Source organism: Cupressus sempervirens, chromosome 4 (genome assembly GCF_028749045.1).
Source record: "Cupressus sempervirens isolate cs-2001-9-10 chromosome 4, ASM2874904v1, whole genome shotgun sequence".
Taxonomy (NCBI): Eukaryota; Viridiplantae; Streptophyta; class Pinopsida; order Cupressales; family Cupressaceae; genus Cupressus; species Cupressus sempervirens.
This window is the reverse complement of record NC_143121.1, coordinates 737449633-737476363: the sequence shown is the minus strand read 5'-3', so window position 1 is coordinate 737476363 and position 26731 is coordinate 737449633. Positions and strand designations below refer to the sequence as shown.

The 26731-nt window shown below is 34.1% G+C and overlaps 2 protein-coding genes across 3 annotated transcripts in view; one reads left to right on the top strand and one right to left on the bottom strand.

Moving 5' to 3' along the window:
• Positions 1-26731, bottom strand: part of LOC149563444 (uncharacterized) — a 115450-nt gene that overhangs the window by 65301 nt on the left and 23418 nt on the right. The window lies entirely within an intron of this gene.
• Positions 8940-11591, top strand: LOC149563445 (uncharacterized). The gene is made up of 5 exons (XM_089826702.1): positions 8940-9332; positions 9448-9600; positions 9742-10142; positions 10280-10685; positions 10820-11591. The coding sequence occupies exons 1-5, from the start codon at positions 9269-9271 to the stop codon at positions 11398-11400; spliced, it is 1605 nt and encodes a 534-aa protein (XP_089682828.1). The 5' UTR covers positions 8940-9268; the 3' UTR covers positions 11401-11591.

Here is a 26731-nt window from a genome sequence, read left to right as displayed (position 1 = left end):
ACGCACATGTTCCTAGATAAGAAATGGTTTGATAGTCCTTATGCCAAGAAGCCTAAAGCGGAGAAGGTTGTGAAAATTTTGTTTGATGCTAGCTTTGAAAAGCTAATGGAAGAGATCCTCAAAGTAAGTTTTCAAGTCTCCGTTGATGATTTAGTATTTAATTTTGAAATATTTCCACTTGCTCATTTTTATATAATTTTTTATGTCCAGGTGTCAGAGCTATTGATGAAGGTTCTAAAAATTGTGGATGAGGATAAAAGTCCCATGGGATTTCTATATGAGGTCATAGATAGGACCAAAGAGGTCATTCAGCACTTGTATAGGTCAACTGAGACCAAATATAGACCCATATGGAACATAATTGATCGTAGGTGGAACCAACAACTCCACCAACATATTCATGCAACTGCCTACTACTTGAACCCCAAGTTCTATTTCTCCAACACTTCTAGAGAAGATGCAGAGGTTCAAATTGGCTTTGGACACATGTATTTGAAGATTGTTGGCTGATTTCAACCTTCGAGACCTCATACCTGATGAGTTGCAGAGCCACAAGAGGGAAGATGGGCCATTAGTTTCTTCTCCCAATTGCAAACCTAAGAGATATACCTTGCAACCAAGTAAAAAAGAACATGTGTTTAGTTTCATCATACCATTTAATTGGCTCATGAAATTTATTAGAAGTTTTACCACATCATAAATAGTTTCTTTCAATCCTTGTAAATCTGTGGTGGGAAGATTATAATGCCACAACGCCTAATCTTCAAAGGCTTACAATCTGAATTTTATTGCAGCCTTGTAGTGCTTTTGGCTGAGAGCGAAACTGGAGTACTTTCAAAACATACACATAAAGAAACATAATAGGTTGACTCTAAAGCACAAGAATGACTTGGTTTGTGTGAATTACAGCCTTCTCTCGCACGAGAAGAAGGTGAAAGGGTAAGCTTAATATAAAGCACTTGAATCGGATGACATTGATCCATATTCACTAGATTGGATTGCTCCTTCGGATGGCGAGGATGCAAATCTGGATCTGGGTGATCCTTTAATGATAAAAGAGCAATTAGCTGAGTATGAGATGGAGACCGATGACTGGGATGCGGATGTGGCAACACGTGAGGAGGAATATGAGCTTGGTCATCCATCAGAGGCTTTTGTTGAACCTAAGGTACCTATTCAAGCACCTATTGAGGATGTTGCTAAAGCAACTACTTCAGCACCACCCACTTAGAAGAAGCAGCCTCTTTTGAGCTTTACTCATAGACGCAATTTATGATTGTTAGTTTTAGTTTTCTTTGATACTGAAACTTGAACTTAATATGCATTCAAAAGTCATAGTTTCAAGGAGTTTGACTTTTATATGTATTGAATTTATTTATATTCAAATGTTGGACTTTTTTTTGGTATAAGATTCTATCACTATGTTAATCTACTAAGTTTTAGTTGCTATGAATTACTATTTGACTCAGAACTTTGATTAATATATGATAGATATCTCAAATCATTATATGTTCTAAAAATTTGGTGTATGAATGAATTTTTAAGAGTATTTTATGAAATTATATATTTTCAAATGTTCGATAAAAGTGCCAATTTTTTTGCCAAGTTTTTGTTGTTTCCAATATTTTCAAAAACTTTAGGTTGGTCAAGATATTGCCGAAACCCACAATTTAAACTATGACATTTGATATCATGAGTATTGGCATCCAAAATATCAACATATGATATTCACCAAATACTAGAGTAATGGCTCTGAAATGTCAAGATGCAAGATATTCACCAAGTACTGAGTAATGGCCTCCTGAACATTAAGTTGCATGATATTCGCCAAGTACTTTGTGTAATGGCCTCCAAAACATCAATTTCCATAACATTCACCATGTACTCAAAATGTTTATAAGGTATGTGCACACACATTCTCATAATGCGTACCATATAAACATCTTGAAGAGCACACGATTACTGAGAGGGAGGACAATCATTATAATAACAATTTTGCCAGTTTTAAAACTTTGATCCAAACAATAACTTCAAATACTAAAATAAACAATTATGCACATGAACACAATTATACAAGATTTAAGTGGAAACGTAATGCAGTAGAAAACCACGGCGAATAAATGCTTTATATATAAACTTGTTCTTTTACAAATTGGTTTGTAGGCTTCAACCTACTAGAGGCTACGACCTCTATGTTTCTGAGCACCGACACACTGGAAGCTCCAACTCCCACACTTTGCAAGCTCCGACCTACTGAAAGCACCAACCCCAAGTACTGTCTTCGCGAGCACCAACTCACTACACACAAACTTCTCTTCCACCTTGGCAATGGTGCTAACTCAACTGATGATGGATACTTTCATTACACAATTTCTCTTCTTTAATTAGATAATTAATATTTGTATGGATTATTTTCTTTCAACACATACGATTTTCTTTCTTCTAGAAGTTAGCCCGCAATAATGATATGTTCTTGTTTATCTTTGTTTTCGACTTCTATTTTTGTTATATATAAATTAGATTGAACATTTGATTATATGTTGCATTATTTTATTCTTCCTAAATTTTTCTTCTTATTTGTTGACTCATTTTCTATTTATCTTATCTTCCATTTTATCTATTTACTGTCAGTTCTTCTTTTTCTCACATATACTTCTTCACATCACAATTCTTTCAAAGCTTCTCCACACTTAACACATATCTCAAAACGAACTAACTCTTATTTATATTTGATAGTAGTAAGAGACATGACTTCTCAGAATTGACTCATGTTGTTTCTTAACAAGTTTAAACAATACTCACAAATTGTATTTTTTAAACACCAATTAAATTGTCTTATCAATTTATATATACCAATTTCCAAATGTTATAGTCTATCTTCCATAGACTTTAATTGTTCCAAATTAAACCTTCATGCCAGACTTATCGCTGTGAAAATATGATAGCTGCTCATTCTTTGACAATCCTTGTCTTCAATATGTCATTCACCATTTATTTTTATTGTGTGTGTGTGTATGTGTGTGTGTGTGTGTATTTTATATATTTGCATATACTCGGTGGCTCCAATATACTCAGCGACTCTTTCTTTGTCTTCATATTGCTTTCAATCTAAGATATCAATAAAACATTTTTATGTGCTTTAATCCAAACTTGTAGATGTAGGCACATATATCTGATTGAAGACTCCCAAGGCATACAATCTTAAATTGTTTGGCCTTTAAACGCTGCATAGAAGGCTCCAAATATTTCCATCATATCCACGATTGATGCTATATGATTCATATTTCTTTCACTGCATATTCTAATTCGATTCATATGAAATAGCATTTGGTATTTTGATCATGCCTTTGTTCAAATCTTCAAACATGTTCATGACTACAATATGCTATCCTAATTGCTCAAAACTAATCGTGACTCATGTTCAAACATTTTGACAGTTCTCGTGGCTCCTACTAATGATCATAAATTATTGATGATTTGGACGCTGCCTCAATGTTCCATCAATGTATTCAAACCATCGCTGCCTTTCTCAATATTTGCATTCGATAGATATTATATTTAAATCATTCTTTTGGCCATCATCATTATCGTTATAGAAAACTCATCGCTGCCCTGAATCATTCACTTCTTTATTAACCTGTTCGTAATTGAGGAAAAACTCTCGATTATAACTTGGTACAAATTTACTTGTCTCCTGATGCATGATTTGGATGACTTCTGATTCAATCAGAGTTGTGAATAGAATGATATCCTGATTATTATCGCTGCCAAAAAGACTTTGTCATCAAGCAATGTCTTTTCTAAATAAATCAGGCTTTTCTTCATAACATGGTATCCCTTAAGTTGTTTTAATAATTTATATCATCAAATCGATTTGTGCTTGTTGTCAAAATGATGAAATTGTAAATTTCATTTGCATATACTTATACTTTATTTCACCATGTAGCTTCCTAGCTTTCGGATTCTTCAGTTCAACGCATGTATCTTTGTCTTGGCCATGATAAACTTAGCCTTGATATAAGCGATGACACAGTTTGAATTACTCTTCTTATACATCTAATGGCTTAACATTTCCAGAATAGTGCAAATGCTAGTTGATGATTGTTGTTGTCAAATAGTTCCTTTAATATGTTTTTATTACATATGCCATCAAACATTATCGCATATCCAAACTATCCTGTTGTTAACATTTCTCAACATCGTTGCCTTTTACCAATCGATAATTATCTTTCATCACGATTGTGAACGTCCTTTATTCAACCTGTCATTGTTCTTTTCAAATTGCTTGCTTTTATTGTATTTGGTTATAATTTGTTTCATAATGGATAATATTTTAACTCCATCCTGTTCTTCTTTTTGTTCATTACTTGCTTGCACTGTAATCTCCATCGTACGAATTTGAGGCTCTCAAATTGACATGCGCCCTATGTCTCTTTAACACATTGCTTTCAAATAAACGTTGCTTCTTCTAAAAACTGAATATGACAGCATAATGACTCATCTCGAGGTAAAGCCTATAGGCTATTATCTACTCCGTTCATTCTCCATTGATGATTATGTTTTGTGCCTATGAAGTTAACAACCATGTTGAAGTTAATCTTTCTTTTGTGATAGTCTACTTGTGTATTCAAGGAAGTCTTCAAATACAAAGTGTTTCTTTAATATCTTAAGTTGATTCTTTATATCAACTCTGTAGGTATATTTGATGACCATTATATTTGTATTGGCCTAGTTTTACTCATCTTCTTTTTATCTACCTTATATTCATACTTCTTATAGAACTTTGACATTGATGATGCTTGTAGTTTCATTCATGCTTTAAAAATCCTTTGACATCAATGACAACACTTCCATCAATCTCTCCCTTTGTCATTGATGTCAATACCAAGTCTTCTAAATCTAGTCCTTTCAATCTCTCTCCCTCTTTGACATCAATTGCAAAGGGCTACCTAACAAAACTTCCATTTGCAAACTAGTCTTCAAATGCTCCCCCTATGAAAGTTCTCTCATACTCCCCCTAAGAAGGTTTATCGAATGTTCATGTATGCTTTAAGGTTGTCATGAATGCATCTGCTTCTTTTAAGATCTCCATTACAAACTTTGACATCAATGCAATTATCTTCCTAAGTAATCTCCATAACATCAACTTGTCTTTAGTCATGTTATTCGTTACACAAGGGTAATGAATGGTTTCATTTATATCCCCCCCTGAATTCACGATTCTTCTTTCAAACTAGGAAGTGTGTGAATCGCAAGTAGCACTTGCACTACATTCTCATCCTTTAGTTATCTTCCTTCTCCAAACGTTTATAGTCCTTCCTTTGTGATCATCATGTCTCTTGTCATCTCTATTTGATTCTCCAACATCAAGTCTGCAATGCTTTGCAATATGCCCATAGTTATATTGCATTTATAACATCGAATGTTATAGTTCAAATATGGAGTGTGATTCTAGCTTCTCCATTCATGCGAACTCCTTATATGTATTCTGCATTCTCTTGCCTTGTGACCAAAATAGTTGCACACATAGTAATATCCATAAAAGTTAGCACTATATTTTTGCTTTTCATAATCCTTTTTTAGTTCAATTCCTTTAAATTTTGTGCATGGATCTACTTTATTACTTCCTTTCTTGACAAAGCCTTTAAATGTAGCTCTCGATCATTTGACTTTCCTTCATAACCTACTCTTGTCTTTCTTGAGGATGGTCTTTGACTATTAGTTATATCTGATAGAATTTCAGAGCCCTTTCCAAATTTGAGACTATTATTCAATTTGATATTGCTTTCCTCTCGGTCCTTTTTCAGCCTTTCAATTTCTTGACTCAATTTAATGCACTCTTCTTTTGCAGTTAGATTATTTTTCACGTCATTCTCAACTTGTTTGGCATCTTCTAGTTGAGTTTTTATTTCTTTAATTTCTATGTGTATGCATAACGTAACTCTTCGATGACATCTACATCTTCTTCCTCACTAGATCACTCAACATTTTCTTCATCTTCACTACTTGCCTCATCAACACCTTCATCATTGCCACGAACCTCAACAGTTTCTTCTTCGTCTTCTTCTTCCTACTCATCGGTCATAGCCAAAAAGAGCATCTCATCTTCAGTATCATTTCTCCAGTTTTCATCATTGCTCTCTTCTAAAGAGTTGCTTTCTTTCTTCGAGTCCAAACTCTTTTTGTGTTTGTGAGACTTCTTTTTCTTATGATGGCTCTTAGTGCACTTCTTATCTTTTTTCTTTATATATTTTTCTTCTTCATCATTACTAGAATAATTGCTGTTTAGAGGGCATTTTGATGCATAATGTCCCTATCTTCCGCAATTGAAACATTTTAATTTTCCTTTGTTCTTCCCATCATTCTTATTCAGCTTTCTTTTAAAGTAAGCATATGATTCATCTGATTCACTATTTGACATTTCACTTGAAATTTTCTTTTTGCTTTTACCCCTTTTAGACGCCTTGAATGCTATTTCCTTCTTTAGTTCATTTCCTCTGACTTGCATTTAATAAGCAGTAAGAATCCCATGTAGTTCATCTTTGTCAACGTATCTAAATCTGTTTTTTCTTCAATTGCAGATACTTTAGAATTAAACTTCATAAGTAATGATCTTAAAATCTTTTCTACTACAAGACTTTCTTTTACTTCCTCACCAAGAGCTTGCATAGAGTTGACAACATCATCTACAAGATCAAGAAAAGAGGCTATATTCTCATCTTCCTTCATGTTGAGACTTTCAAATACTTTCCAATGAGCTTGTAGTTTGGATTTCTTTACATTATCAGTTCCTTCATAAACATTTTTCAATTTGTCCCAAATGTCCTTGGCCAATCTATAGTGCATAACTTTTGAGAATATAGATTCAACAAGATTGCATAAAATTGCATGTTTCGCTTTGGCATTGTTTTCACATTTTCTCTTTCCAACTATCTCCGTTGTTGGGTTTTGCGACGATGTATAACCATCTACAACTGATTGTTAGACATCGAAACCAATAGCCGTTAGATAAGTTTTCATTTTTATACTCCAGTATGCATAGTTCGTTCCATCAAACATTAACGTTTTGTTTTGAAAGATTTCGCCCATTGTGCTCTTTTAGATCTACCTTCGAGCGGTTAGGTTTTATATAAGGCACCAGCTCTGACACCAATTAAAGAGCACATGGTTATTTGAAAAGGGGGCTAAATCAGTATAATAACAACTTTGCCAATTTTTAAACATTAATCCAAACACTAACTTCAAATACTGAAATAAACAATTATGCACATGAACACAATGACACAAGATTTACGTGGAAACCCATTGCGGGAGAAACCACGGCAAATAAATACTTTATATATAAACTTGTTCTTTCAAATTGGTTTATAGGCTTCAACCTGCTAAAGGCTGCGACCTCTATGTTTATGAGCACCAACTCACTAGAACCTCCAACTCCCACACTTCGCAGGCTCCGACCTGCTGGAAGCACCAACCCCTTGTCTTTCTGAGCACCAACAAACTACAGACAAACTGCTCTTCTTCTATCAGATCTATGCTAGTTTTTATTTTAAAAATATACATATTATAAAATTACCATAGTAAAAGAAATTATTGGGATAATTTTACATGAAATAGTATTCTGTTATACAAACAAAAATCGTTTTAGTCATAGTTCCAAAAATCGCCATGAAATCGCCGAAATCGCGATAAGATTCATGGCTCCCGATTTTTTTGGAATCGGAAATCGCTGGCGGCGATTTTTTCTTGTGAATCGCCTGAATCGCCAAAATCGGCAATTCATGGCAAAAATCGCCAAAATCGCCATCGTGAATCTCCAAAAATCGGCCGCGGCAGCAAGGATAGAAAGTTCAATTTTTAAAAAAAAACACATGTTTTATTTGCTTTCTAAGTTGACTTTCCTCTTTGTTATAACCCTAAAGAGCCCTCTATTTGCTTAGTATGAGTAGAAGAGAGGAAGAGTGAGAGAGAAGAAGAGAAAAGAGAATCCATAGGTTTCCAACCGGCAAGAAGGAAGAGCACCAAAGAGATCAGAAGTCCATTTGGGGAGGCCATAAATTGCATTGGGAGCATTAAGGAGTCAATATCAACACTCCTCAACTCATTTGCAAGAGGTAAGTGTTGGTTTTTTTTTTGCATGTTAGTGTAGTATGCATTTTTTGTTAAATTTTTTTAGTGTTCATTTGCAAATCTTGAATGTTTTTTATTTTTAGTTTTACTAAATTGCAAACTAGGGTTTGTTGTTTTGTAGTTTTTGTTTATTAGTTGCAAACTTTGATTTTTTACATGAATTTTTTTATTGCAGCAGCCCTTTGCTTTCATTTTCCAATTTCCACAATGGGTAAAAAAGATGAATGCTGGAAATATAATGAAGAGTTTCCTGGGAGAACCAAATATCAAACAAAATGTATATTTTGCAAAGAAAAAATAAATTCGGGAGGTATCTATAGATTGAAATACCACATTGCTGGCATACCTGGCCATGATGTCACAGTTTGCACTCAACAAACCGTTGAGGCAAAACGCTCTTGTTTAGTGGCATTAGAAAAAATTGAACAAGACAAGTTGACTAAGAAAATGCAACTTGAAGGGTTAAGAGGTATTGGCTCCCGTGCTCCCACATCCGCAACCGCATCTACATCTGCAAGTGCATCTGCATCAGCTTCCGCATCCGTAGGTTGTCTTGGGGAGGGTTCTTCTAGGCCTCCTTTTCATCCTAGTGCTAGTGCTCATGTGAGTGTTAGTGGTAGTCGGTCTCATACTGAGACAGAGTCCAACACCAACCTATTGCGGCCTAGAGTGCGAAAAAGCAAAATGGATAGTTACTTTGTGCCCCGCACTACTCCTAGCTCCCAACCCACGCTTGAGGGCATGGGTTTGAACAAGGAGATTCATGATGCTGCCAGAAAAGAGATTTGCAAATTCTGGTACTTTTGCAACATTCCATTTGTTGCAGCCAGGTAATTGATTCTTTTTTCTTTGTTATCTTCAAAGTTAAAGTTAAAAGTAAAAGTAAAACTTTAATTATATCTACTTGTTTTATGATTTTAGTTTTTGACATCTAAATTTCTAATCAATATCATTATCTATTTGTGACAGGACTCCTTATTGGCAGAACATGATAGATGCAGTTACCATTTGTGGTCCGGGGTTTAAAGCCCCAACTGAGGCTGAGTTGAGTGGATACCTCCTGGAGGAAATGGTTGAGGATATGAGGCATGAGCTTGAGGACAACCGAAAGGAGTAGATCGAAAAGGGTTGCACCATCATGACTGATGGTTGGACAGATAGGAGGGGAAGAACACTCCTCAATTTTCTTGTATCCTGTGGAGGTGATTGATCATTCTACTTTCCTGCATACATAATTTTGAATCGTGATTAACTATTTCAAATTTTGATTTGTTGATTGCTAATAGTAATTATAATTCGTTGTTTTGTTACTTGTAGGATATACCATGTTCCTCAAATCCATTGATGCTTCTGCTCATGTAAAAAATGCCACATACTTATGTGAGGTTATTGAGGAAGTTATAGCAGAGGTGGGGGAACAACATGTGGTGCAAGTGGTGACGGATAATGCAGCAAGTTATGTTGCTGCAGGTAAACTTTTAACTTTTTAAGTTTTGAAAATAAATTTATTTGAATTTTGAACTTTTTCTAATTCTAACTTAGAATTTCTAAGTTTCCTAAGTTCTAACATGTTTGAAATTTGAATTTCTAATTATCTTAAAATTGTTGTAGGCAAACTTTTGATGGAGAGGCACCCCACCATATTTTGGTCCCCTTGTGCAGCACACTGCCTTGACCTCATGTTGGAGGAAATTGGCAAACTTGAGTGGGTCAAGTCATGTGTGGAAAGGGCAAAAAACATATGTAAGTTTATTTATAATCATTCATTTGTCCTTAGCACAATGAGGAAGTACACAGGAGACAAAGAGTTAGCTCGTCCAGGGATCACGAGGTTTGCCTCGAATTTCATCACCTTGCAGTCCTTGTTGACATCAAGGGATGATTTGAGGAGCATGTTTGTTGGGCGGGAGTGGATTTCATCTTCTTATGCTACGACCACTGCAGGGATAGATGTGGTGGATTGCATATTTGATGATGATGGTTTTTGGAAACCTGCTAGAGAAATACTTAAGGTAATTTTATTGCAATTTAACATTTAATATTTTACAGTTTACTATGCTAATTGTTTAATGATTTAGTTTTACCTTATATTATTGAATTATTCTATGTTTAAGTTTTGACTCAAATTTTTGTTTTACTTTATATGTAGGCCACTGAGCCTCTTGTATCTCTCCTACGAACTGCTGATGGGGAGAAGCCCTCTATGGGCTACATATATGAGGGCATGGATAGGGCCAAGGAGGCCATTAGAGCTCAGTATGCAGGAGTGCAGGAGAAGTATGCCCCTATTTGGGACATCATTGATAGGAGATGGCAGAATCAGCTCCACAGACCCATCCATGCAGCAGCTTACTTTTTGAACTCGGCATTTCGTTTCCGTCCTGACTTCAAGGCGGATGAGGAGGTTCTCACCGGATTATATAGAGTGATCCAGAGGTTGAGTATTGATGAGGATAGCAGTGCTGCAATTATTGAGCTTGATAAGTTCAATAATAAAGAAGGGCCACTTTTCTCTAGCAGGGTAGCCATAGATGCTCGGGAAACAATACAGCCAGGTAAAAATTAAATAATATATTCAATGTTCATGAATCTAGATTCTAAACTTAAAGTTGATTATGTAATTTTAGAGTTAACTTGTAATTTGTAATTTGTAAATGAGACTAATTATTTTTATTTTTCCTTATTTCAGATAGATGGTGGCAAATGTTTGGGGCCACAACCCCAAAACTTCAAAAAATTGCCATTCGTATTCTGAGTCAGCCAAGCAGCGCTTCTGGATGTGAGCGCAGTTGGTCTATGTTCGAGCACATCCACTCGAAGAGGAGAAACAGGTTGACAGTGCAGAGGTTGAATGATCTTGTCTTCGTTCATTACAACCTCCGTCTTAGGATCAGACAGATTTTGGGCACTGACTCCTCTCCGATCATTCTGGAGGAGATTGATCCAGAATCAGAGTGGCTCACAGAGGTTGTAGATCCAGTCTTCACTGAGGAAGACCGTGCGTGGATTGACCAAGTGGATATAGAGGCTGAGGCAGCTAGAGCACGTTCTTCAGGCATTGGTAGACGCACACGTGCACGCACAGACACAGGCCCTAGCGACATTCGTGAGCCCATCTTATATGCGGGAGATATGGCTCGACAGTCCTCTAGGACCTACATTAGACGCCTTGCTACTAGGCAGACTGGATACTCAGAGGCTGAGGCTAAGGCTGTAGCCGAGCTTGAGGATGATGTTGAGGATGATGATGACTATGAGCCTGAGGCTTGAGCTGGAGCCTTGTTTTTATATTTTGTTTACAGATATTGATACTGAATCATTGATAGACATATGTTTCAAAGTTTCAAACTTTCATGGATCTTCATCTTAGATTCTTACATAAATTTATGATTTGATGTCTTATGGATCATCTTACATACATTATATGATTTAAATCATTATGATCATTTGATTTCTATTTACTTCAGCTAGCCTACAATTTACATTTTAGAATCTTAGATAACATAGTTACGTATGTGATGGATTTTATGTTTCATGTTTATGTATGTTAAGTTTTAACTTCTATTTGATGATGTTATAGTGTGCTTAAGTTATATTCAATAAAGGGTGCATGAAATAAGTTTTAAATTGTTAAAATCTTTAAATTTAAAGGGTTTTTTCAAATTTGCCAATTCATCGCCGATTCATTGCCGATTCATTGCCGATTCACGATTCGATTCGGCCTTGCCGATTCCGATCCGATTCCGATTCACGTTTCTTTGGTTTTAGTGCATGCCTTGGGGGAGGAACCATATTATGGTTTTATCGGCTTTGATGGGAAAATATTTTTCTTTTAATATTTAATTTGGTGGGCGGGGGCCCCCACCTCCCCCTACCCCCCTTTCCTCCTTCCTCCTCCATCGGCCGACGGCAGGCCTGCTGCCGATGTAGCAAGTACTACTGATGCAAACCTGCTACTATGACAGTAGGGTTGCCACGGCACTTGTGCCAAGCCTACGGGCTTTAAAATGGGCGATGGGTAAGTTTTGTTTTTTTTTTTTTTTTTTGGTTTTTTTAAATTAAATTTTATTAATAAATTTTAGTTTATGTTGATTAAAATTTATGTTATTTAAATATATTAAATGTTATTAATTATTAAATATTGAAGTTGTTGATATTATTATTATTGTTAGAAAGGTTAATCTTCCCTTGGATGTATTAATTGGGATATTCCAAGGATCCCTAAATGTAGTTTGTCCTATTGTACACATGTGGAGGACATGTCATTGTTTGTCCTTTATTCCACATGTGAGGACAACTCTTTTTTATTCCTTTATTAAGGAATTTAGTTTATCCTCCTTAAGAGGATTGTGACACTTTGCACACACCTATTATGAATGTGGCATTCATAGAAATGGGAGTTACACATGCAACTCCTTTCTCATCTCTTTATAAGAGATGCTCCTTCTTCTTTCTTTTACACACTTATCACTTTGATGTTATTGTATTGAGCTATTTTGCTCCAACACTCTCTCTCTCTCTCCTCTAGGCATTTGCCTTCATTCATAGTACTCACAAGGGGTTTTCTTTGCTTTCCCCTTATAAATCCTTGTCTCCATTGTTGAACCATCTTGGTGTATGCTCTTGGATTTTGCTTATCTCATGGTAACATTGTTTCACACTTAACTTACTTGGATTATTTCTTGTTCCTTGCTCTATCTTATTGTTTCTTACAATTATTAATAAGATTACTGTTATTATTATTATTATATTAATGTTATTATATTTGTTAATTTAATAGTTATTATTATTAATAAATAATATATTATATATGTTATTTTATTATTAATTAAAGAATTATTAGTATTAATAATTTAATAATAGTTATTACAATTGTAATAATAATATTTAATTATGAAGTTGTTGTAAATATATTTGGAAAGTAATTTTGAATATGGTAATTAGTGAAATGATTATTTTAGTAAACTTGGGTTATTTCGTGACAGTTCAATGTTATACGAAAACGATTTATGGTATTAGGAGCAATTTATTTCATCTTTTGATAATTCGAAAACCTTAGAAATTTTGATACTTTGGTAATGATAACTGAAACCTTGAATTGTAATCGAAAATCCTATCAACTGTAATACTTGAAAACGAAATGGAAACTTGAAAATATAGTGAAAATTGAATTTGTATGTTTCTAAAACCTAATGAATTACGAAAGTCACTTTTGTATGCACTTTATGTGATGTGTGGTTTACTCTTGTCGGTTTCGGGTCTGGCTTAGTACTTTGACCAATCAGGATGTTTTACCAAAGGCTTGGGAGTTCTAGTCTGTGATGATGTTATGTACACGATCTTTTATACCTAACCACGGTGATGTAGTCACATGTCTTCTATGATGAGTTTGATCTGTTGCTTATTAATGCTTTCCAATTTTCTTGTGTAGAATTGAGGTGAATGGTGTGACTTTTCTAGTGTAACCTTTGAGTCTTATATTAGTTATCTTTTGATGATTTCCAGTTGCTTTTATAGGATTGAGGTGATTGTTGTGTTTTATCTTTTGATGCTTTCCAGTTGCTTATATAAGACTGAGGTGATGTTGAAATTTGTCTATGGGTGCTTTCCAGTTGCTTATAAAGGACTGAGGTGATTATTGTGTTTTATCTATAGATGCTTTCTAGTTGCTTGTAAAGGACTGAGGTGAAAACTGTGAGTCTTTGATTTGTACTTTTATGAGCCTAGCATAGTAATCTGTGTACGTTGGGAAGTGGCTTGCTATGGAGGCCGAAGCCCAGAGTGGTTGCCTGGGTAACCCATTGTAAGTTGTTTTAATAAATGATAACGTTTCATTAAATGGGTTTTAAAATGAATTAATAAGAGTCATTTTTTTCCTCACCCATGCCTCGAGTGCTAGTACAGGCTAGGATGGGAGTAGAGAGGATGCTTGGTTGCGACCTTGCTTCGTTAGTAGGCCTTGTCTGTACGAAAAGATACTAGTGCCGCATAGAGACACTAGGGGGCCGATGTCTAGAGAGGCTTCCAGGGTAACCTTAGAGTTGGCTCATGCGATGACACTTGCCCACTTACATAGTAGATTTCCTAAGTGTCTTTGTTGCCTCTTGGTTTAGATGATACTTGTGTCTTGGTACCTTTTGAAATAGACTGCTATCAAGATTTCCTTGACCTGGATGTTGGTTGTAACTTGTGGATTGATTTCCGTATGGGACTTAAGTTTATCTCCTCAACACGGTGGGAGTGGGCCATTTAGGTTACCACAAGGTCAGGTGGCAGTACATTTTTCTTATACCATTGAGATCCGACAGTTGGATGTGTTTGTGTAGATGTTCCTTTCTATCTAATCTTGTATTTTTGTTGGATGATTATACTCTGTTATATGTATTTGATTATCAAAAATCTTATGAGATTATATATTTTATTAATGATGTATATTCTTTTAGCTATGATCATGTATTTTGGTTATGCCAAGTGGCATCCTCTGTAATTGTATATTATTTAATTGGATTTGTACTTGTGATTATTCCATGATGTGGATTTTGGTTGTGTTAGATTTATTATTATTAAACTTAAATGTGATTCAACATCATGGGACCCTTAAGAGATGTAATATGTTTTACGGATTTTGTTTATGTATGTGATTATTGCTTCCGCTATATTATATCTGTTGTTTTGTTATTATCTTTCAAAAAAAAAATTTTGGCAAACTTAGTGAATTTAGGTTAATTTATTTTGAGTTCCTTGGCGGGGCATTACACTTCTTCACACTTATCTCAACACATATTTCAAAAGGAACTAACTCTTATTTATATTTGATAGTAGTAAGAGACATGACTTCTCATAATTGACTCATGTTGTTTCTTAACAAGTTTAAACAATACTCACAATTTTATTTTTTTGAAACACCAATTAAATTGTCTTATCGGTTTATGTATACCAATTTCCAAATGTTATAGTCAATCTTTGATAGACTTTAATTGTTTCAAATTAAACCTTCATGATAGACTTATCACTGTGAAAATATGATAACTGCTCATTCTTTGACAATCCTTGTCTCCAATATGCCATTCATCTTTATTTCTATCATATACATTTTTTTATTGTCATATCCCCATTTTAAGATAGAATTTTAATAATGATTAGACAATACAATATTATTAAATAAATAATGATAATAAAGCTATATTAAAACTAATAAAAATAAATAAAAGGAGGGTTAAAGAGGAACTAGAATAAAAGTTTATGAAAGACTAACGTAGAAAGTAATAGACTATTAGAAAGGATTCAAACATAGCCATGATAGCAACCTAAGAATTTGGACTAAAATAAATATATATTTCAACTCAAGAAGAAATTATCTAATTGCTTGAGGACAAGCAATTTGAGGAAGGGTGGACTGTCATATTCCCATTCTAAGATAGAATTTTAATAATAATTAGATAATACAATATTATTAAATAAATAATGATAATAAAGTTATATTGAAACTAATACTAAAATATAAAAATAGGAAATTATTATTATTTAATCTATATTATCAATGAAATAATATTTAGTATGATATTTTAAATAATTAAAAAATAATAAAATTTCAATGAGTAAAGAAAGAAATAAAATTAAATACAAGAGACAATATTGTAGAAAGTATGTTAACTTTCTAAATAGAATTTAATGACAAATAATAATAAACACAAATAAGTAAATAAATAATATAACATAGAATAATATAAATTAACTAAATCTAATGAAAAGTCAAGAGATGTTTAACAAATAGACATAACTCCTTAAAATTAAGATATAAAAGGAAGGAGAATTTATTTTAGAGAGGGGAAAAAGAAGAGGAGAAGATAGGAGCTCAAAAAAGAAAAATGGAAGAGGAAAGTAACATGAAGAAAATAAAAAAGTGTCTTTCGGAAAGGGTGTCAATGATATTGAAAGGATGTGAACCTTTGAAAGGATCTAAACCTTCGAAAGGGTCATAATTATGAATTTATGAATAGTTGCGACTCTTCAAAAATATTGTGATTATAAAATATTGGGACTTTTCCCAAGGAGTTTAGTTATGTTGTGACTTTTTGAAAAGATTATGACTATGAAGTGTTGTGACTTTTCAAAGGATTTGTATTGTGAAAGGTTTCCTTTCCTTGTAATTAGAAAAGGAAGAATTTTAGAAAGTAAATATAGAGTTAAGATAATCTAGAAGGAATAATTCATTGAAGGGCCGACTAAAGATAGAGCCACATGGACTAAGAAAAGAAGGTAAGAAAGGTATGTTTATGGATTATATTTGTTTAATCATGTTTATGAATTTATTTATATTGATGACTAATACTTGTGGATAATATTGTGTTAGCTCATGGGGTTAACACCATGGAGATTAATGAAACTCGAAGCATCGAGTATGTGAGATTTTAAGATCTCCATCTAACCACTATGGCCCAGAATCAATGGATAATCTCCATGTGCCAAAATATTCTGATGATGTCAACATATGCATATCTGATTGGCCTTGGATAGAGGATGTCCCTTCCAAGAAGAATCTAAAGGGGTGCACTCCCAGGAAGACAACGAGGTAGCTATGAGCTAGGAAACCTGATCTAGAGATATCCTTAAATTTGGGATTAAATTAGAGTGTAGAATAATATTGTTAGTTTTGTTATTGTTGTCATTCTAACCGTTATTTTGTAGGTATTACTTGTCCCAAACTAACCCTAATAGTGCGGATATTACATTTATATATATCTGCATATGCTCGGTGGCGTATACTCAGCGGCTCTTTCTTTGTCTTCATATTGCTTTCAATCTAAGATATCAATAAACTATTTTTATATGCTTTAATCCAGAGTTGCAAATGTAGGCACATATATCTGATTGAAGACTCCCAAGGAATACAATCTTAAATTGTCAGGCCTTTAAATGTTGCATAAAAGGCTCCAAATATTTCTGTCATAGCTAGGACTGACGGTATATGATTCGTATTTCTTTCACTGCATATTTTAATTTGATTCATATGTAATAGCATGTGGTATTTTAATCATGCCTTTGTTCAAATCTTCGAACATGCTCATGACTGCAATATGCTATCCAAATTGCTCAAAATTCATCATGACTCTTGTTCAAACATTTTGACTATTTTCGTGTCTCCTGCTAATGACCATAAATTCTTGATGATTTGGACCTTGCCTCCATATTCCTTCAATTTATTCAAACCATAGTATTTTACTATCATATCGCTACCCTATTTATTATAATCATAGTTGTCTTATATATTCAAACATACAGAAATTTAAATCAATTGCTGCCTTTCTCATGATCTACATTCGATATATATCATATTTTAAATCATTCTTCTGACCATCATCACTATCGTTGTAGAAAACTCATCGCTGCCTTGAATCATTCACTTCTTTATTAACCTATTCGTAAATGGGGAAAAAATCTTGATTATAACTTGGTACAAATTTACTTCTCTACTGACACATGTATTTGATGACTTCTGGTTCAATCAAAGTTGTGAATAAAAATGATATCCTGATTATTATCGCTACCAAAAAGACTTTGTCCTAAACCAATGTATTTTATAAAATATATAGGGTTTTTCTTCATAACATGATATCCCTTAAGCTACTTTAATAATTTATAGCATCAAATCGATTCATGCTTGTTGTCAATGATGAAGTTGTAAATTTCAATTGCATATAGTTATACTTTATTTCACCGTGTAGCTTCCCAACTTTCGGATTCTTCAGTTCAACGCATGTATCTTTGTCTTGGCCATGATAGACTTAGCCTTGATATAAGCGATGACACAGTTTGAATTACTCATCTTATACATTTAATGACTTAACATTTCAAGAATAGTTTTGCAAATGATAGTTGATGACTATTGTTGTCATATACTTCCTTTAATATATTTGTTATTACATATGCCGTCAAACATAATCACATATCCAAACTATCCTATTGTTAAAAATTCTCAACATCGTTGCCTTTTACCAAACAATAATTACCTTTCATCGTGATTGTGAGTGCCCTTTATTCAACTTGTCGTTGTTCTTCTCAAATTGCTTGGCTCTATCGTATTTGGTTATAATCTCTTTCATAATTGATAATATTTTATATTTGTCATGTTATTCTTTCTATTAACTACTTGCTTGCACTGTAATGTCCACTGTAGCAATTTGACGCTCTGAAATTGACATGTTTGCTTTCAAATAAATGTTGCTTCTTCTAAACACTGAATATGATAGCACAGTGACTCATCTCAAGGTAAAGCCCATAGGCATTGATCTGTTTCATTCATTCTGATGGAGCCCAATTTTTTACAAAAATTTGAAGCCTCCATTTGACAAATAATTTGAAGAATGATAGAGATTTGCCACAAATGCTTGCAGTGGTAACACTTCTAACCTGCCCCTTGCAAGGAAATGTGAAGCCCCTGTAGTCAGTAGTCTAGCACCTGTTGGGGATGAGATAGATGTTGTGGCCCTTGTTAAAATATTAAAGCAAATTTCTTAAGAATACCTTATTCAAAAGCTCAATTATGTGTTTTACTTCATCATGTTGGGGAAACTCTTACACTTAATACTGGACAAGATATTTACTTGAGGAGAAGAAGCAAGGCAAGGCTTTTGATCCTGTCACAAATTTTCATGTGCAGAATGGGGCTACTCTTGATAGATTAAATTGGATGGCCGATAGGTCACAAAAGGGTCTTTCCCAAAGTGCTGGCATCATGGTGAACTATCTCTACATGTTGAATGAGATAGAAGAAAATGCCCAAAAATACTTTTATACAGGATTTATTGGAGCTTCAGCTTTCATCGAATCTCATATACAATAGTCTCCATAAGCATTTGTGGTACCTTACTGCGTGCTATCCTTGCATGTACTTGGGTCAATCTCATAAAGTCTAAAAAGGGACCAAATATCCTAACTATCTCAAGTGAAAATTAAGCAAATGATGGAGCTTCAATGCCTTATTGCTAGAAGTGATAATCCTAATTTGCTAAAGATGATGCTAATGACAAGTCCATCATTTGGAAACTATTGGCAGTCGATTTTGTTTTGTTAAGCTCTGATTCATCTTATCCGTCTACTGCTCTGGACCTAATCATGTTAAATACATTTTCTTGGACTGTATTGTTGCTAGACATGCATGAATAAAGGAAAGAGGCGGCTAAGTCTACACCGTAAGCAGATGGGAATTTTGAGTGAGCACGATGGATATTGCATGTCCTGGATGCTATTCTTTGTAATTATCTGGCCATTTGAAAACTTCCGAATCATTTATGGCATTTATAATAACACTAATATGATCCCATTGAAGGAAATCAACCATTGATAAGGAATGTTTCAGATTCCTTTGTTGGAATTTCTTCAGGATAGTTGCAACTGAACACAAGAGCAATGTAAGGAATAGGGATTATGATCGAAATTGCAAAGAATGAATATTGAAATGCCCTCGATAACAAGCCGGTGATATTAATGAATTTATTTCCTCATTTGATTATCACAGCTAAAGTGAACCATGCGATAATGAAAGTATTAAGAATAAAAATACCAAGTCATTGTTAGACAAGCAAATCCATATCGAACAATCCATGAGGCAAGATTTCCAAAACAAAGGTTACTGAAGGAAATGACTATAAACATGTGTTGTGTAAAGAAAAATATTAAGCACTTTAATAAGAAGCAACATGAGTATATGTCGTTAGTTTAATAACACATGAATTAAAGCCAGCATATGATTGATAAATATTACTCAAAAAGGCCTGATAAGGAAGATGTATAGATGGGAAGATATAGAGCGATTAACATTTTCTTTAATATGATGTCCAATATACAAATGGTGTCAAATGAATATTATCGGTAAGAATTAAAAAATTAAAACCAATGATGTTAAAAGTAAATTAAAGTTGCTTAAAGGTTGTATTACAAGAGATGCAGTTAATGAAGACAAAAACTTGTTAAAAGAGATATATTTTATTTTTTAGAAGAGATGACTTATGAAGTTGAAAAGTTGCATCTCTTTTCTATTAAAATATAAATAGAAGATAAAAGAGAAAAATTAAAAATTAAAAAAGGAGACACATATTCGACGAAGAAACATTTATAAAAGAGATATATTTTTGTAAGGAGGAATAAGGAGCTTAAAATGACTTTGAAAGTTTGTGATATAAATTCAAATATTTTATTTTAATATTAAAATAAAAGGCCCTTTGTTTATTTTTATCAAAGACATAGAGATTTAAACTATAGTTGATTAGTCCTTTACAATCACTTTCTTAAAATTCCATAAACAATTTATGTCAGATAAGTGGATATGGTCATCTATTGCATTTTAAACTCGATCATTGCAGATATTGTGGAATATTTGATTGTTTCTGAATCTGTGTCCAGTCCGTTTCCCCAACCTAAGGAGTTAAAGTGCAATTTGGACTAGTCTAGAGTTGCGTATATATATTTGATCCGCCGCGACTTGATTATTAAACTGTTTATAGTTTATATGCATAAAACATTATAGAGTTTTATGTCATAATCTTCATCGTAGTTAACTCTATTGGCCAAATAAGCTAAAGCACTACTCTTTTTATCATTGAAGTATTGGATTTATGTTTGAAGTCAGAAAATCTATAACTTCCTTCTTACAAAACTCAAATCCATTGTTAAAAACCTTATACAAAACATTCAATTCAAACACTCAGCACTCAATTTATTTTGATTGAGTTTGAGGACCTTGCCAACCAAAGAACTCGCAAAGCTTAAATTCGCTATAGAAACGCCTTGAATCAAGTAGTCAACATTTGAGGTGAAGGTTTACCCACCTAGTTGTAGTGGAGACTAAAGTGCAGGGGAATCAAGGTGATTCTTGTTCGTTGGCCAAAATTGATTGTGGAATCCTATTGAAGAAGTGGCAAGTTCTTGGATTTCCAATCTGTAGTTTTGGGAACCAATAGATTGGTGACTCCGCTGCGGAAAGTTGCTCACAATATATATTGTGAAGTTACCTAGAGTTTCATATTTCGTAGACCAGAATCAAGAAGTATTTCTATTAGTTGGATTGGAAGCATACTTTGCTGGAAGTGAGAACCGGAAAGATCACCATTTTCCTCGAAAGAGGTGGTGACTCTATGCAATAAAATTTCAGTTTGTAGCTCTGTTGAGGGAGAAGACTTAGAAGAAGATAGTGGATAATTTTTTCAAATGTATCGATCATTTCAAAGAAAGCCTTTTATTCCAAATGGCATCAGGCCATTGGATTTCAACAATTTTGATTATGAACCCAGCAAGTTATTCCTAAAGCTTTCACAACTTGTACCAAAATTCCATGAAGAATGGGATGAATCGGCAACTTGGCATTTGGATGTGTTTTATACATTCATAGAGGACTATGAGGTGTGCGCAAAAGATTAGGTGATGAAGTTGTTTGTCAGAACGTTGAAGGACAATGCGAGACAGGCATATGAATCATTACCTACACAATGTATCTCATCTTGGAAACAATTTGAACAATGGTTCCTATGTGAATTTCATGATGGTAGTGCAGAGGATAACATGTGTTATGAACCAAATGAAGCCCAAAGTTGCAGCATGGAAGAGGATCTTGACATGTCTCCACTTGATGCTTTTTTCAATTTGGAAATATATGAAAGCGAGACTTCAACATATTTCTATTTGAGGATGATAAACACTTATCATGAGATACCATCAAACATCAAACCTCCATATGAGGAATTTCTAAACAAAATTGTTAAGTGGAGAATCTTGCCAAAGGACCCTGATGTGAAGCTTCTTCTTCAAATATTGGAAGAAGTTGTTAAAGATAAAGAAAGATATATCGAAGTGCTACAGGAACATAATGATCTTTCAGATTTGAATGAAGAAGAAGTTTTTGGTCAGTCTGAAGGATAATCTATCTCTAATAATATTCATATGCCAAAAGATGACAATGAATGTAGAAATGAAGAGGATGATTCTATCGATGTAGAAGAAATTCCAGCCTTGTTAGATCTGGAATATCAAATACATGTTGAAAGAAATGGTCCAAAGTTTTTCTCAATTCACTATGGTGAGCAAGTTGACGGACCTGTGCACACTCAAGATGCACTGGATGAAGGAGATGATAATTCCCACGAATCATAGAGTGAAGATGAAACAGAACTACATACGGCATATGAACGGGAGGAAGTATTAGGATATATTGTTGATGAAGATATTAGTCTAGTAGATGAAACATCTAAGGATCCGGATGAAAACTCTCATGAAGGTATGCCTGAAGTCTCTATGTTCATGAATCCATTGTTTGAAGAGGAAGCAAAAAGGGATATGTTTGAGTTCACTATGTTCTCAAATCTATTGTTTAAAGAGGATTTTCTTTGCAATAAAGTCAATCAGCATCCTGATGAAGATAGCAGGCCTAATGAAGTTGATGAAACTCATATGCATTCAGAAGGTGAAACGTCTTTTAGTTCATCCTATGAGCAGGAGTTGAATCAAACATGTGAAGATGAGATTGAGTCAGCCAAGCATGATGGGGAAGATAGATCAAAGGATAGTTTTGATAATTGCTCATCCAATCATACCCTTGATATATGTGTGGTGACATCTTTTACATGCGGATCATCTTCAAAGTCTTATTGTGGAAAGGATATGCATTTCGAGTATGGAGCTGAAACGAATTGTAGATGAGAGATAATCAAGCAAAGCAGGTTGATCTGAACGCTGGTGTGACTGATAAAGTGCATAGCAATCTTCCATCCAGCAAAGACCGCATTGATGAAGCAAAGCCAATATGTATTGTCTATAAAGACAATGCACCTAATGCAGATTTGAAATGTGGGCAACAAACCAAGGAGATGAAAGAAAGGCACATCCCATGTGATGATTGTTTTTATTTGCTAATAGATCAGATTTTACTAAGGAACGATATGATATCATATTCAAGAGATCCAAAGTGTTACATGATCAAAACTATGTGTTTGATAGAGGAAAGAATCAATCTTCATTTTTGGGGGGCTTGGGGCCACCCAATTTCACCGTGCATCATGTGAATCATGGATGCTCAGTTTGCTCTTCCAGAGATAGTTGGAGTCTCATTATGCCCACAAGGAGCATATGTCCCCACTAAGAGCCACTGATGGAGCCCAAATATTTACAAAAATTTCAAGCCTCCATTTGACAAATAATGTTGAAGAACGATAGAAATTTGCCACTTATGTCAATAAAATCTACATGGCATACAATGATGCTTGCAGTGGTAACACTTTTAACCTGCCCCTTGCAAGGAAATCTAATGCCCCTGTAGTCAGTAGTCTAGCAGCTCTTGGGGATGAGATAGATGTTGTGGCCCTTGTTAAAATATTAAAGCAAATTTCTTTAAAATACCTTATTCAAAAGCTCAATTATGTGTTGTAGTTCATCATGTTGGGGAAACACTTACACTTAATAATGGACAAGATATTTACTTGAGGAGAAGAAGCAAGACAACGCTTTTGATCCTATCACAAATTTCCATGTGCACAATGGGGCTAAACTTGAGAGATTAAATTGGATGGCTGATAGGTTGCAAAAGGGTCTTTCCCAAAGTGTTGGCATCATGGTGAACTATCCCTACATGTTGAATGAGATAGAAGAAAATGCCCAAAAATACCTTGATATAGGATATATTGGAGCTTCAGCTTTCATCGAATCTCATTTAAAATAGTCTCCATAAGTGTTTACAGTACCTTACTGTGTGCTATCCTTGCATGTACTTGGGTCAATCTCATAAAGTCTACAAAGGGAGCAAATAACGTAACTATCTCAAGTGAAAATTAAGCAAATGATGGAGCTTCAGTGCCTTATTGTCGGAAGTTATAATTCCAATTTGTTAAAGATGATGCTGATGACAAGTCCATCATTTGGAAACTATTGGTAGTCAATTTTGTTTTGTTAACCTCTGACTCATCTTATCCATCTATTGCTCTAGACTTGATCATGTCAAATACATTTTCTGGGACTATATTGTTGCTAGACACGCATGAATGAAGGAAAGAAGCGGCTAAGTCTACATCACAAGCAAATGGGAATTTTGAGTGAGCACAATGGATATTGCATAACCTGGATGCTATTCTTCATAATTATCTGGCCATTTAAAAACTTCCAAATCATTTACGACATTTAAAATGGCAGTAATATGAACCCATTGAAGGAAATCAACCATTGACAAGGAATGTTTCAAATTCGTTTGTTGCAATTTCTTCAGTATAGTTGCGTCTGAACTCAAGAGCAATGTAAGGAATAGGAATTATGATAGAAATTGCAGAGAAGGAATACTGAAATGCCCTTGATAACAAGTCAGTGATATTAATGAATTTATTTCCTCATTTTATTTTCACAGCTAAAGTAATCCATGCGATGATGAAGTATTAAAAACAAAAATACCTAGTCATGGTTAGACAAGCAAATCCATATCGAACAATCCATGAGGCAAGATTTCCAGAACAAAGGTTACTAAAGGAAATGACTATAAACATGTGTTGGGTAAAGAAAAATATGGACTGTAATAAGAAGCGACATAAGTATATGTCATTAGTTTAATAGCACATGAATAAAAGCAATATTACTCAAAAAGGCCCGATAAGGAAGATGTATAGATGGGAAGATATAGAGCTATTAACATTTGCTTAAATATGATGTCCAATATACAAATGGCGTCAACTAAATACTATCGTTAAAAATAAAGATGTTAAAACCAAGGATGTTAAAAGTAATTAAAATTGCTTAAAGGTTGTATTACTAAGAGATGTGATTAATGAAAACAGAAATTCGTTAAAAGACATTTTATTTTTGAAAAGAGATGACTTATGAAGTTGAGAAGCCGCATCTCTTTTCTATTAAAATATATATAGAAAATAAGAATAAAAAATAAAAAAGGGAGACACATATTCGACGAAGAAACATTTATAAAAGAGATATATTTTGGTAAGGAGGAATAAGGAGCTTAAAATGACTTTTTAATATGAATTCAAATATTTTATTTTAATAATAAAATGAAAGGCCCTTCATTTATTTTTATTAACGGCATAGAGACTTTAATTGCAATTGATTAGTCCTTTATAATCATTTTTTAAAAATTCCATAAACAATTTATATCAGATAAGTGGACATGGTCATCTATGGCATTTTAAACTCGATCATCACAGATATTGTGAAACATTTGATTGTTTCCAAATCTGTGTCCAGTCTGTCTCCCGGACCTGGGGAATTAAAGTGCAATTTGGACTAGTTTAGAATTGCGTATGTATATTTGATCCATCTCGTCTTGATTATTAAACTGTTTATAGTGTATGTGCATAGAACATTATAAAGTTGTACATCATAACCTTCATTGTAGTCGACTCTATTGCCTGAATAAGCTAAATCACTGCTCTTATTATGATTGAAGTATTGGATTTATATTTGAAGTCATAAAATCTATAACTTCCTTATTACAAAACTCAAATCCATTTCTAAAAACCTTATACAAAACATTCAATTCAAACACTCGGCATTCAATTTCATTTTGATAGAGTTTGAAGTCCTTCCCAACCGAAGAACTCACAAAGCTTAAATTTTTTATAGAAAAGCCTTCAGCCAATAGTCAGCATTTGAGGTGAAGGTTTACCCGCCTCGGTGTAGCAGAGCCTAAAGTGCAAGGGAATCAAGGTGATTCTCATTCATTGGCCAAAATTGATTGTTGAATCCTATTGGAGAAGTGGCATGTTCTTGGATTTCCAATCTATGGTTTTGGGAACCAATACATTCTCCATTAATGATTATGTTTTGTGCCTATGAAGTCAACAACCATGTTGAAGTTTATCTTTCTTTAGTGACAGTCTACTTGTGTATTCAAGAAAGCCTTTAAATACACAGGGCTACTTTACTATCTTAAGTCAATTCTTTATATCAACTTTGTAGGTACATTTGATGACCATTATATTTGTATTGGCTTTATCTCTGATGGCTTTATCACATATCTTTAGACATAGATTGCATAATGATGTCTCTCATCTTAAATGCTCACCTTGTCAATGCTATTAAGTCTTTTCAAAGTCCCAAGCCTAGTTTTACTCATCTTCTTTTTATCTACTTAATATTCATACTTCTTACAGACCTTTGACATTGATGATGCTTGTAGTTTCATTCATGTGATTGAAGTCTGATTTTTTGGCACATAAATGGGCAACCTCGAGGACAAAATTCTGATTTTTCCAGCTAGTGCATCATTATTTGCAAAAGACTTGAAATTCTTAAGTTTGATCCGAACTTCAAAGAAGACCTGGCTATTGGTAAAGGTGAATTCAATTCATTCTAGAGTTGAAAGGTGATCCTTAAGCAGATTTCGCTCCTTGTTCTTGTCTGGTTTTGTTTTTCTTGGTTCTTCTTGCATTCATCATCCACCACTTCATCATCCCATCTATAGGTTGAAGATTGGAAAGATAAGTGCAAAATCCATGATAGGACATTTGGCGAGGCAGAAATAAGCTAGACCACTCTAGCAATGAAGTTGGGAGATATAAGTGTAGTCCATCCTAAGGTAACGAAGGGGCAGAAATAAGTGGTAGTCCCATCCCTAGGT

Excerpts from the sequence above, each read along its gene's own strand:
- LOC149563445 (XM_089826702.1), top strand. The coding sequence starts at position 9,269 with ATGACTGATGGTTGGACAGATAGGAGGGGAAGAACACTCCTCAATTTT. Across the intron at positions 9,333-9,447 it reads TTTTCTTGTATCCTGTGGAG|GATATACCATGTTCCTCAAA; the intron begins GTGATTGATCAT and ends TGTTACTTGTAG. Across the intron at positions 10,686-10,819 it reads TCGGGAAACAATACAGCCAG|ATAGATGGTGGCAAATGTTT; the intron begins GTAAAAATTAAA and ends TCCTTATTTCAG.